General features: G+C 40.3%; 1 protein-coding gene across 5 annotated transcripts in view; it reads left to right on the forward strand.

Annotated features, from left to right (window-relative positions):
- Positions 1-3,871: 3,871 nt before the first annotated feature.
- LOC139563406 (homeobox protein Meis2) overlaps positions 3,872-14,506 on the forward strand; it is a 128,159-nt gene continuing 117,524 nt past the window's right edge. Inside the window, exons 1-6 of one of the 5 annotated variants that reach the window (XM_071382051.1) lie at positions 3,872-4,573; positions 5,099-5,331; positions 6,102-6,243; positions 6,619-6,669; positions 7,359-7,409; positions 8,012-8,161. In XM_071382051.1, coding sequence (XP_071238152.1) covers positions 4,562-4,573; positions 5,099-5,331; positions 6,102-6,243; positions 6,619-6,669; positions 7,359-7,409; positions 8,012-8,161 — 639 coding nt within the window. In that variant the 5' untranslated portion in view covers positions 3,872-4,561. Of the gene's footprint in view, positions 4,574-4,620; positions 4,859-5,098; positions 5,332-6,101; positions 6,244-6,618; positions 6,670-7,358; positions 7,410-8,011; positions 8,162-14,506 lie in introns of those variants that run through there. The other 4 variants (XM_071382049.1, XM_071382052.1, XM_071382050.1 and 1 more) reach the window with 4 other exon arrangements.

The following is a 14,506-nucleotide window of genomic DNA, read 5'->3' on the forward strand; positions in this document are numbered from 1 at the left end:
ATATAGGGGCTACATAAGGCATTCGAAACAAAAGTCTCCTCACAAAATATATTTTTCAAATAGGCCTATTTTCAACTGTAAAATACCTTCAATTGCAATTCAAATATATTGGCTTATGGTTTATATATGAAATTAATTCGTTATGATCAAATTTGCAGTGCATATTTTTCGTTGTCACGAAAATGTGTATTTCATAAAGATGACCTATTTTGACATAATTTGTAATAGTGTCGCGCTTCAACATTTGGTGTTTGTTCAATCCGCCAGATGTCACTAGAGGGCTGCATATTTTATGCATTAGGCATGCTAAGTGTCTTTGAGACCGATCCCACAGATTTTCAAGGGAGAAAGCCACAGTTACGTTCTGTGTACCTCCCCTCCAACTATCTATCTCACACTCCTCGGACACCAGACTCTGAGAATCCGTAGAGTGGAAAATGCGGCTTTGGAGTCGAAGAATTTACAGTTAGTCGCGAAACTTTTACAAGTATTTGAGTTGCTCTCCACTTTCTGGGACCCTAGTCACATTTCACATGGGGTCAGAAAGAGTTCAGCCTGGTGTGGTAATGCCATAAATGCTGTAACATTTACAAGGCCACGTATAAACAAAGCTAACTTCACTGTAGATAATGTAGCCTAAACATTGAGGTAAGGAACACGATACAAATTAATAGTTAGTTAATAACTAGATTATAATTATGCATAGACTATTGATATTCTCTGAACATCAATTGAACACTAGCCTCCTATAAAACTTAAGAAAATAACCATAAATCAAATACCCTAATGCAAATACCCTAATACTGAAAGAGATTAGGGAACAGTTGTTGGTTTTCTGGCCCCTTCAGAAAAGTCTATGATCTAGTCTTATCTGTGGTCTTTCTATACATTATCTTTTCCTATTTGCATAATCTCAAATACTAAGGAGGGCCAACTCAGAACAAAGTTACAAACAAGATTAGAACGATTTTATTTGTTCCTGTGGTTAAGCAGCGATTATTTCTTCAGAAGTATTTAAGGTCACTAAAGGGATTTAAACCCCGATTCGTATCAGTGACCTTTTTGAAGGAATTGAATCAACAAAACATTTCTCCATATTTAGCAACAAGCTAGGCTACCGGGCTACTTTAGAGGAAGCCATGGCGTAGGGGAGAGGATGGCCGCTTGAGAGTGAAGATTGGTGTCTGTTTTGAAATGGGAGTTTTGGGGTTACTTTGTTACAGTGGTGTTACTGTGGTGTTTTGGGGTTACTTTGTTACTTTTAGGATGTGACACGGAGTGGATCTTTAGCCTCGTCTCAGTAGTGTTTTCCTTGAAATGGATCCGCTGCCCCCTAATGAATCCAAACGCAGCTGGCCATGTCCCACACCGACACCGAGAGCTTTAACCCTAACTGACCTCAATTTGACACCACCAGATGAAATTTTACCGCCTGTTAATGCCATCTTCCGCAGAGGCGAGGGATCCGCATGTTGACGGAGTTAAGAGAATACTTGAACACTGATTTTTTTCATATGTATGAGTCCTCAAGTCTGAAAAATCACTCAATGGGAAATCCACTTATTGGAAATATAATGCAAAACATAATGGGTAGGCCTACTTGGGCATGATATGGGACACTTGAAACGTCTAAGTTTGCAAACACTTGGTTTCCAAAACCATGAGAACAGGTTTGATGTATCCTATATTTAATCTAGGCTATGTTCTATGTTTTATAAGGTTAATGTAATGGTATAATTAAATATTAATTAGCAGTCTATTATGTATAAGGGTTGAAATACAATATACAGAACAAACATTAAGTGTATAAAAGTTGCCATTACTAAACTATAATGTCTCACTGACATGATTCTGATTTATTTGATGTAATTCTGATTTGTTAGATTTTAATGCTGATAGATAGAGGCTATATTTAGGATTTACCATTGCATTACATTGTAATGAATTGAGGTTGTACAAAGAACTTCAAGTAAAATATCTAAAATAAACTTTTGAAATGCATTCCTAAACATTCAAAATATGGTGTTATATAAATTGAAAAAATATAACTTTTAAATGCTCAAGAGGTTATTAAGGTGCATTTTGAAAGAGCAAGGCTATTACGCATAATCACCACAGCAATTTTCACAAGCTCTTCGAATGTTTACACCCCCCCCCCCCCCCCCCTTTAGGCCAAAATACATATGTAGATTCAAAAATATATATATTTTTTTAACTTTGTATACGATTTTGACCGTATAACGTGAATAGGTAGCACGTTTTATTTATCGAACGCTTGAAAATGAGACTTTCCTGTTTTGGATAGCTGTACTGCGACTGAATCATTCTACACATTTACAGCAGCCCCAATACTAGCAGCTACTTTAAATAGCCTGTCTTTCTGACATTCCACAACTGCACTGTTGGGAGAACCTTCCGTTTTTCGAGTTATAACAAAGGACATATGATTCACTTACCGTGTTTGTCCGGGGGGGAAAGGCAAGCGTTAGTGTGTACAAGTCATAGTGCACGATAGCATTATAAGCAGTAGGTCTAATATCAAAACAACACTCTTCAAAAGCTCACGCAGCTGGCCACTGGTCCTGTTAACAGAATATAGCAGCGGTCAGAGGTTTTTGGAGAAGCTGCCATGCCGTTCTGCGTTTAACACTATAGTTCCTTCTCGGGCTATTGCACGTTGAAATGTCCACACAGTCGTTTGTCAACCCTGTAGTCCTACTTTTTCTTGTAGGGCTTCCCACCCCCTTATGCCAACAAACATAATTGTTGTGACGGTGCTTCATTTATTACATATTTTTAATTGCTATTTATATTGTCAACCCAAGCAACCGTATGGCGCGTTTGTTGGGACTTTATTGACCAAACAGCTGAATCCAACCCACTAGCTCATCCAACCTGTGAATGGTTCATTTCGACAACAACCAAAAATGTCACCGAGCCTGAAAAAATATCAATATAACGATGATGCTATCTGCGTAACAGTGTATATTATCATGGATGGAGGTAAATATTAAAAGGGATAGATGGCCTGTTTCGGTTTTGTGCGTAAAAAAGCTTGGGCTCAGTGAAGAAGGGCCAGCCTCGGTGCAATCGATGGCCGGAGGGTTGCTCCTCCTCTAAACTTCAAACTGCACATGATTGATGATATTGTGGAGCTTTGATAATTGACTACTCTGAGGTAAGGCACGGAATTTTATCGAGAGGGGATTGGACGAAAGAAACATAGAACATCACTTTCTCTACAAAAGCTTTTTTCTATTTGGAAAAGTTAATTCTGGGTTGGGGGGGGGGCGTCATATCGTTTAATTTGCTAATAAGCCTCGGTTCACAATTAGCAGTACGATTGGAAGGTATTCCCGATATATGTCATATTAGGCACACCGACTATACCCACAACATAACAAGTAAGCGTCATGGTCATAAATTATACTCAAAACGCATCCGATATATTTACAGTGAGGTTAGGCCTATATATGATTTGATTAGAGATAAGGTTTGATGGCTTGATGGGTTTTTAGTTTAAAATATTTTGGAGAGAAAACTAAGAATGAGTGATGATAACTTGTTTTATGTATAACAGCGTATTTCTTTCAGCCTATTTGCAATAGTGAAAACTAGAACAAGTTAACCTTTGTCGTCCGCCTTAACTCGGGCTTTTCGTACTCTTATTACACAACGTTATAGGTCCGCGTTGGCATGTATAGTAAAACGCTATTTCGGGTCGGAATACATTGCAGATTTGCACAAATATTACGCTTTTTGTACTTTTCTTTTTGCCTTTCTCTTATCGGCGAATGGAATTGGCTGGGAGTGTAGAAGCTGTGTTGTTTGGCTCCCCCTGAGTTGAAGCCGTCCTCGTGCATACTCTGCATGTCACAGGATTTGGTCTCTCCTCTCTTTCTGTAGCTGTTGTAGGACTGGCTATGTCCACCGCTACTTCCGGGTTCCGTCATTTCAGTCTCCCGCCGATCAGCGCAGCAAACTGACTCTGTTCTATAAGCAAGCTAGCAGCCAACCTGCCAACACTCGCTGACACTCACTCATCTCAGACCGCGAGATAGACTAAATACCTACGGGGGAAAGGAAAGATCTGAATTGCAATCTCTTAATTTCTTTTTCTTTTTACAGTAATAATAAAACAAGATAGCGATCCAGAGGCACAAAGTGGACGCGGACTTGCTGGATGAAAACGGGCTAAAAAGATTCACCCTCTCTTGAACATCATCACCAAACATCATTCATTCATTACCTTGACAACTCCTGGCTTTGATTGACAGTTGGAGTGGCAAAAAGCCATGAGACACGACAGTTTAGTTACATGCAGGTTGTTGATGGGCCGATTGTAACCTTCAGGTGCTGCTTTCATTTTTGGGGGGGGAGAGGAAAACAAGAAAAATTGCACAACTCCTGATGCTTCGGCTTGTACTCTACCACATTGGAGAATAGGAGAATTTGCAAAGAAAAGTTGGTTGAAAAAGGAATCCTACCAGTAAATCACTTTCTAACCGGACTGGGATATTAAATATACGACACATCCAGGAGTTTATTGGAGAGCAGCCTGATGGCGCAAAGGGTAGGTTTTAAATCTCCAACACTAACCTATACAAATCCACTAGGAGGGCCTCCATATCGATATCCTCTTGTCAGTGGCGGCTACTTTACAAAGCATTCATATCTAAGCCGTTTTATTTGACATTTTTGCTGTAGCCTACCTTTACTCTTCAAGCGGAGTGAAAGCCTCAGTTTAACCAACGGTCTCCGCGGCATTTGTGGAGCTGTTTTTTAAAGGGACTCCTAAGTAATTCTGTGTTTTGCCAAAGTAACCCATCTTCGGGGATTCAGAACTATAATGTTTTTGGTAATTACAAACCTTATCAATGTATTCACACTATAGTTTAGCCATGGCGAATGCCTTTTCTGTCAACGCAACCGGAATGGCACAAGGATTAGGCTACTTTTTCCAAGCTGGTGTAGTTTCACTATATCGCTTTGACTATAGCCAACTATGACTTCAATGTTGCCTTGTAACTGTATGTACATTTTGGGAACATTTACGCGTGCGTTTCTATCCTCTGACTTTGTTGTTGTTTTATTCCAGTACGATGAGCTGGCCCATTATGGTGGGATGGACGGAGTCGGGCTCCCGGCGTCTATGTACGGAGATCCGCATGCTCCACGGCCGCTACCCCAAGTCCATCACTTGAACCATGGACCACCGATCCATGCCAGCCAGCACTACGGTGCTCATGCACCCCATCCCAGCGTTATGCCCAACAGCATGGGCTCCGCTGTCAACGATGTTTTAAAGAGGGATAAAGATCAAATTTATGGGTAGGTGGACTATAATTACATACCTTATTATTAATCTATTTTAGGCTTTCAGGGTGATTTGACTTATGGACGTTTTACTTGTTGCAAAAGTTAACTCAGAGTATATGCATTAGCAAGTTTAGTTTAGACAATTTCAAGCATTATTTTGTGTTTGGAAAAAGTATTGTCAAAACCTAGAGGTCTAAGAGTATCAGTCATCTGATATTATCATATCTTATAGTTTAAAACGATTATGGATAACCATTATAGTACAATTAAAACTAAACCTTTATTAAATAGAAGGATGCATGTTATTGGCACATTGTAACACGGACTTGAACACACTGCAACGTTATGGTTATGGATACTTGTAAACCGTTGAAAGGTCCGAGTTAATTTTTGGGGGGTATAATCCCCAAAACATTATAAAAGCCATTACTAATGAATGCTTTAGTGTCTGTGTGTAAAGTACATTGGAAAAATATAAGACAAACACATATGGTGTAACTTGTAAACAATGTATTTTTCCATCGATGTGCACATAGCTTATTCATAAATTGTTTACAAAGTAGGCTACTTTATGAATGAATTTGGAGAAGTAAAATACATTTCAAAAAGTTTGGAAAGTATATTCTATATTCCTGACACATTCTTCACTGTTTGCACTCCTAGCATCTTTAGTTTTACGCTAAACTTTAGCTTGCTGTGTAGCCGTGTGATTAGCTTGTGTTAAGCCTGTGTGGAGGCGCTGGATGCCGGGTTGTGTTCAGGCTCTGTTTCCCCTCTTACAGTCACCCATTATTCCCGCTGCTCGCGCTGGTTTTTGAGAAGTGCGAGCTGGCGACGTGCACTCCGAGGGAGCCAGGGGTAGCAGGCGGCGATGTCTGCTCCTCCGACTCCTTCAACGAGGACATCGCAGTCTTTGCCAAACAGGTCATTTTTTATATATATTTACTAAAAGCCTAATACGATTTTCCAAGTGCTTATGGCACACGTATCTACTTGTTAACTTTTGACACATTTCACTTTTGGGAATTTAAAAGTTAAAGTTGAACGTTTGAAAATAAAAGTGTGTTATAGGCTGTACATAGTCGAAGTTAACACGTGAATTCACCGGTGATATTGAGTTATTCATGTTTACACCGTATGCAATGCAAATATAATATCACTTTGAATTATGTTTTATTTATTATACAATAGTCTATTATTGCACGAAATCAAATATATATTTTTTAGAATGGATTCATGACTAAATGCCCTCGACGCCTGTAAGAAGTAATTAATCCCCCATCTTTGGTGTTATTGTAGGTCCGAGCAGAAAAACCTTTATTTTCATCAAATCCAGAGTTGGACAATTTGGTAAGCACTATGCAGGACCACCATTTGCCGTTCAATTCCCTTCCTGGTGTGACTGTTAGTTACTCTTACTTAGCTTGTTTTGTGGACTTAAACCATGCTCTTGTGTTCTCGGCATCGCAAAGTAAATATGTGAGGATTTGATGCAAAAGCACAACACAGATGTTAGATAGGTGTCTTTGAAGTGAACAAGGGGAAGCTCTGAGGGGTTTCGAGTGGCACAGCATTACTTACGGTGCCTACAGGAGGCGGTGAGGGAAGCCAATGATTAGGCGAAAAAGTGCTGGGACTGTCGCTGGGCGAATCCTGTTCCAGTGCACCATGGCCACTCATTGGGAGCAATGTGGCTGTATCTGCCGCTGTCATAGTTCAGTCGCTGCCTATGTAGCTCACAAAAATTGGCTCGGTTCACCAAATGTGTCTTGCCTAATTCAGTTGTTAGATTATCCTACATTTGTATTTTCCAAATCTTAAATCAATAGCCCATCCAATTTCACCCACCACGATAAGTGTGGGAAGCATAACTTTGTTTTGCTCGAGAACCCTATAGCACAAACTTCAAGAAAGTCCCTGTGTTTTTGTTATATGAAGTGAAAATAACATGATGTGTAGCATTTTGCTTACCATTATACTTTCATAATTTTATCACACCAAAAATGTAGATTTTTATTCTTGTTTATTCCTGTTTTCAGATGATACAAGCCATACAAGTATTACGATTTCACCTTTTAGAATTAGAAAAGGTAAAGATTTTTACAATTAATATTTTTATTGTGTGATTATAGTATTTGAGAGGTGATCAGCATTAGATTCTGCATGCATGTGGCCCGGTATAACTCGTATAGTAGGCTAGCATAGTTTGTTGCACACATTTAAAATGTTGACAGTATTGGAATTTAGATGAAAATGAGTTAATATTGCATGAGATGTAACACGTTAACTTGAGACAAACATTCATATTTAAAAATGTAAATAATATAATGTTTAATTGTCACACAGATACACATAATATAGGTCAGAGTGATTGGATTGAATTCACACTCTTGGGCCTATAAATACACTGACCATATTGATAATGCTTTGTCGTTGTTGTTAAGCTAATATCACAGATTTGAAGTCTGGAGTTTTGGCCTCAACTGGTTATTATCTGTCGAGTTCACACATGGTGTTTATTTTTTGCCGTTCAACTTGTTCCTCTAGTAGTCTCAAGAGAATAATAGGCGCTGCAACAATTTCACTATTGTTTCCTTGCGTTGGCCCATAATGCCCTTAATAGTAGTTAGGGCCTATTATTGGACTGCCTGCGTTTCCCCATCCTGAAAACCCCTATTTCTTCTTGGTCTAGGTGCACGAGCTCTGCGACAATTTTTGCCACCGGTACATCAGTTGTTTGAAAGGAAAAATGCCAATAGATCTAGTTATTGACGAGCGGGATGGCAGCTCGAAGTCAGACCATGAAGAGCTCTCAGGATCTTCGACCAACCTAGCCGATCACGTAAGTAATACAACATTTTCTATCTTTCTAATAGTTTATCAGAAAGTTCTGAAGGCCTGTTACACCGTTGGCGTTGTATGTGAATGAGCGTTGTTTGTTGGTGGTGATATTGAAGTAGACATTTTTGATGTTAGAAGTTGTTTCAAATGTGTTTTACCTACGGTATAATTCGTTGGTTATTTTACATGGTGTGAACTGTCATTATAGTCTCCGTTTAGTCTGTGTTGTCGCCCATGTTGACCTCAGCAGTAGGCCTGCAGCAAATGCATTTGGGAAATCGATCTTTTTAGGTCAAAAGTCAGTTGTGATACAATGCAGTGAGTTATTGTTTTAGTCTTTTGATTAGGGGCATTCTTGTGTGTATAGTAACTGGTTGTTTGTGCGTGTTTGTGCGAGCGCGCGCCAGCGTCTCTCTGTGTGTGAGAGAGCGCGCGCTCGTGTGAGTGTGTGTTTGTGTGATAGAGAGCGTGTGTGACAGAGGGAGAGTGTGTTTGTGCTATGGGGTTTGCCTAGTCTTTGTATATGGCCGCCGTGCACATCGTGGATTGTTGGACATTGAATGTGAAAGCGATTATCTCTTGCTCATAACTACAATAGAATAGCACGTTTTTGGAGTGGCCTAATGTTAAAAAGACAAGGGCATAATTTCTGAAGACAATATTAGAGACGATAATGATTTGTAGCGTGCGTAACAAAGCTGTCGGATTTGGATGCAGACAGGGAGAAAGTCATATTCAGTGGGATACCTTATGGGCTACCATCAATGTCAAATTCATAATTTGGTATTATAGGCCTACCTCACGACTTGGTAGTGTAGCAATGACGTTACTTGCAGTTTATGTTAATGTTTTTAATTGTTTCTTATTGATCGCCCTGTGGTTTTGCAATGTCCCCCCCAATTCAATTATATGCACATGAAGTACAGTGCCTTTACATTTGAAGATCGATCTGGTGCCTTAAACATGGCTTAAACGGAATGCTGCATTGCATCGGTGTACTGTAAAGGCCTAATGTACAGTTGATAATTCATTATTGATTTCATATCTGGGATCTGGTCTAATATACGTATTAAATAGGTTGTAGGGATGACGTGTTGGTGAATTCGGGGTGTGTATATTGCGACAGAGTGACTGACTGGTTAATATCTGAGCAGCACGAGCTCAAGCCTATTAGGAATGAAAGCAGATTTAAGTGTTATGCAAAGTCACTGAGCTGCATCTGTCTAGCTATAATAGAGGCTTATTCCCTTTGAATAGCCGCGGCGTTGTTCAGAGTTGGATAGTCAGAGTGCAATGCCTAAGGTAAATTAAAACACAATTAACACCCATAGCAAAATGGGGCCGAGCAGCGGTTTAAAGCTCAATATTGTGGAGTTCTTTTACAGAATAAGTGTAGAAATGAGGCATGCTTTTGTTTATACTCAAGAGATTAGATAGCCTGTTTAGTTTCGTGGCAGATGGTTGATATACTCAAGCCAGTTTCCAATGTTCCCTCGCAATGTTTGGACCTAAGCAATTGTCATCGACTCCACTTGTGAGAAATATTATTTTGATAATTAGCTAATTAAATATGCCAATAAAGAAAATCAGGAGCAGCAATAAACAAACGTGAAGGTGCTTGACAAGTCATTTGTTTTAGGCTCGTTTATATACTGACTGTTCATTCGGCGTTTTAGGTTGGAGAGATGTATTTTTTTATTGTGGCAACAATTAACATTTTACAACAACTAATTGTTGTGTACAGTTTTACCAAAGCAGGAGGTTGCTTGTGCGTTTCTGTACCTTGTTTACTACGATACTATAGCGCTGCAACTGTAGTGTGAACTGTAGGCTTATAATGGATGTGCTGTCAGATTATCGTTGTGCAAATGTAAAAAAGTATGTGCATTGTAGCTTAGGCTTTACGTTATTATACTATGTTGTACAGTGTGTTGACGATCAGACTTTACCCACCTATTTTGTCACAACTACATCACTAGTAATAATATATTTAATTTTACACTGATTTTGTATTATACAGTACTTCTTGACAGTAATGTGAAATGCAGTGCAAAATATAATTGCTGATATAACAGTGAAAACAGTATGGCTGCAACTGTAGGTCTTGTGTCATGAATAACAGAGGATATTTAGGTCTATAACTGTAGAGTGTATATTCTAGTGGCCTGTGCTTAACCAGGCCCTAAAACTCTGTAGTTAATGGCTATGTCCCCCACATTATGCACACTCACATCCATATCATATTTTAAGAGTTTGAGTTGTATCTGCCCCAAATATGATGAGGACTAATATGTGGACACACCATTGAAATCTGCATATAGGAACACACGTGTGTGTACTGTAGGGATGGCTGGCAGTTGCAGCTCCACTTGTTGTATTTTATTTATTTTATTATTTATTTTTGTATCTGTTTTATCATGCATTTCTATCCTCTCTTCTAGTTGGAGAGGGGAAGGCAATTTGATAGTTAGATATGCACATTTATTTAGTTTGAATCTCTGGCGTCCATTTTTCTTTGCTTTGATATGCATTTTTTATATATAGCCCATGGCTACCTCTCATTTGGTGAAAGTTAGGCTTGCCGGAGATGATGAGGTTCTTCACTGCAAAGTAGACATCGCTTTGAGCTTGTTTTTCCCTCTTTCCTCTCTCCCTCTCTCTCCCTGGTTTCTCTCCATCCATACCTGACATTAGAACCCAATAAGAATTATTAGTTGTGTTATTTACACTTCAACGTTGTGTTGTCTTTGATTGGATTATACCTTTGTCAGAGGGGATGAAGCCTTTATGCTACTGTTGATTTCTTACTTTGGCTTACTATGACTGTCCTAACCCCCCCCCCCCCCCCCCCCCCCCCCGCCATTTTGACCCAGTGCACCGCTACCACCAAGCACCCCTGTCACAGGAAAATTGATGATGTTTTGTTTCACATGGATAGTGAAAACAAGGGTCTGTCTGGATCTTAGCAAACGATCAGTGCCGCGGTGCCGTTCGTTAGTTGCTGTGCCTGCTTGTCTTTTAATTAATGAAATTACATTTCAGTCTTCTCTGTGCTACATCCAATTAAGGTGGCGAATAGAATTAATGGTTGCTGAATATGATCTGTTCTAATGAATTTGTTCTTTGTGCCCCCTCCTGTCTTTTGCATGGCTTTTTTTCAATCAGTAGTCCTACATATTAGCCAAGATGTTAATTTTCCTCCAATACATGCACATTGCTATTGAGACAGTTTTTTTATGACTTGTGCATAGTTTGTTTGTTATGAAGAAATATTGTGGGAGTTGACTTTCTGCCACTCGGTTTTTCTCTCAACGCTTGAGGGCTGTTGGTTGTAGTTCCCACAAAGGTTATGTGTAGGTTATCTTAGCTCTGCACGGCCGGAGAGAAAACACTAGTGTTTACATTTCATTCTCTGGTAAAGGCTTGGGCTGTAAAAACACATTGATCGTGATGGTGACAAGGATTCATGCCAATAATATGATATACTGTACAATATACAGTGGCTTCTGTTGTTATCATTGGACATGTAATAAATGGCCTGTTTCTTTAAGTGCCTATGCTTAGTACTACCCGCTCTTTGCTCCATAATCGTACACTCTGCCTCCCTGCGTAGCCTACGTCTAGCCTCACGAGCTTTCAGCGCTGTTAAACCGTGGAATTTGTCCGTTTTGGAAGGTGTTCTAATATAAGTAGCTCTCGCCAACTGGACTGACTTTGTTTGGATCCCCCCATCAAAACAATGTGTCGTTGAGTGGCCTGGCTGCACTGTTCCAGACAATTGTTTTGTGTCTGGGCCTACGTTTCCGATTTGATTAGTGTTCAGATGCAGGGGCCTGTTGGCTGGCATGTCTAATCACTATGGGTATATAGGGAGAGAGAGGCTCGAGGCTCACTTGTTGCAGTCCCCCACCCCTCTGCTACCCACACATCCCTCCCTCCTAGCCCCATAACATAGACGCCAATGCAAACTACAACTGAGCTAAAACACATTCCCGGAGTTGTAGTTTTATGATCATATTCTTAAGATATGTGTAAGCTTATTTTACACCAGGATTTGTTATATGTTTATGAGCATTACCTTATTTCTTTTACAAAATATTGGATGACTGTCATTCATATTCCATTCACACAGTTCTATGTCACATTGATAGGTTTAGACTAACACATGATTCTTGAATTTGCCCTATACCCATCATGAGGTTGCTACAACCTAACCTATGAATGAAAGTAGGTACACAGGTTGAGAGACAAGGTGACAGACAGTGACACATTCAATACTGCCTTGCACACTCTTTCCTGCACCTAGCTGATCTAGGGTGTAATCATTAGTCCCAACAGTTGCAAAACCGTGTTGCAACTAAAACGAGAATTTCTATTGGACAAATTCAGGTAGGTCCATCCCGTTTTGTTCCATTTGCTACTGTTTAAGAAACTTTTTGCCACAGAATCGGTAGAATGAATACACCCCTAATCACCCGCACACACAGTGCACTTTCATAGCAGCCATACAAACTGCATCATCACATCTACGTGCTTTCCTCCTCTCACATTTTCCCTTTGCTTGTGGACTTCAGTGCACAACACAACAGCTATATTTGACCAGGTGAAAACACCTCCCCATGTAGGGTTGGGTGGTATCCAGATTTCCATGTCATCATTACCGTCCTTCTCTCATACCTGCATATACGGAATTCCAAGCTTAGTACACAAGGGGGCGCCAAAAAAAAAGATCAAAAGCCCATTGGGCATCTATTACCACAATGCTAACAAAATTAGCACAAGTAATAGCTCATTTTAATGGCTGGTAGCTAAATATGCTAATGAGTGAAAAACGAAAATAAACAAATTGCAAAGACAGGCAACCCAGCTCATAAGGTTATACATATATACAGTGGGGAGAACAAGTATTTGATACACTGCCGATTTTGCAGGTTTTCCTACTTACAAAGCATGTAGAGGTCTGTCATTTTTATCATAGGTACACTTCAACTGTGAGAGACGGAATCTAAAACAAAAATCCAGAAAATCACATTGTATGATTTTTAAGTAATTAATTAGCATTTTATTGCATGACATAAGTATTTGATACATCAGAAAAGCAGAACTTAATATTTAGTACAGAAACCTTTGTTTGCAATTACAGAGATCATACGTTTCCTGTAGTTCTTGACCAGGTTTGCACACACTGCAGCAGGGATTTTGGCCCACTCCTCCATACAGACCTTCTCCAGATCCTTCAGGTTTCGGGGCTGTCGCTGGGCAATACGGACTTTCAGCTCCCTCCAAAGATGTTCTATTGGGTTCAGGTCTGGAGACTGGCTAGGCCACTCCGGGACCTTGAGATGCTTCTTACGGAGCCACTCCTTAGTTGCCCTGGCTGTGTGTTGCGGGTCGTTGTCATGCTGGAAGACCCAGCCACGACCCATCTTCAATGCTCTTACTGAGGGAAGGAGGTTGTTGGCCAAGATCTCGCGATACATGGCCCCATCCATCCTCCCCTCAATACGGTGCAGTCGTCCTGTCCCCTTTGCAGAAAAGCATCCCCAAAGAATGATGTTTCCACCTCCATGCTTCACAATTGGGATGGTGTTCTTGGGGCTGTACTCATCCTTCTTCTTCCTCCAAACACGGCGAGTGGAGTTTAGACCAAAAAGCTCTATTTTTGTCTCATCAGACCACATGACCTTCACCCATTCCTCCTCTGGATCATCCAGATGGTCATTGGCAAACTTCAGACGGGCCTGGACATGCGCTGGCTTGAGCAGGGGGACCTTGCGTGCGCTGCAGTATTTTAATCCATGACGGCGTAATGTGTTACTAATGGTTTTCTTTGAGACTGTGGTCCCAGCTCTCTTCAGGTCATTGACCAGGTCCTGCCGTGTAGTTCTGGGCTGATCCCTCACCTTCCTCATGATCATTGATGCCCCACGAGGTGAGATCTTGCATGGAGCCCCAGACCGAGGGTGATTGACCGTCATCTTGAACTTCTTCCATTTTCTAATAATTGCGCCAACAGTTGTTGCCTTCTCACCAAGCTGCTTGCCTATTGTCCTGTAGCCCATCCCAGCCTTGTGCAGGTCTACAATTTTATCCCTGATGTCCGTACACAGCTTTCTGGTCTTGGCCATTGTGGAGAGGTTGGAGTCTGTTTGATTGAGTGTGTGGACAGGTGTCTTTTATACAGGTAATGAGTTCAAACAGGTGCAGTTAATACAGGTAATGAGTGGAGAACAGGAGGGCTTCTTAAAGTAAAACTAACAGGTCTGTGAGAGCCGGAATTCTTACTGGTTGGTAGGTGATCAAATACTTATGTCATGCAATAAAATGCAAATTAATTACTTAAAAA

Source organism: Salvelinus alpinus, chromosome 34 (assembly GCF_045679555.1).
Source record: "Salvelinus alpinus chromosome 34, SLU_Salpinus.1, whole genome shotgun sequence".
In the NCBI taxonomy this organism is placed as follows: domain Eukaryota; kingdom Metazoa; phylum Chordata; class Actinopteri; order Salmoniformes; family Salmonidae; genus Salvelinus; species Salvelinus alpinus.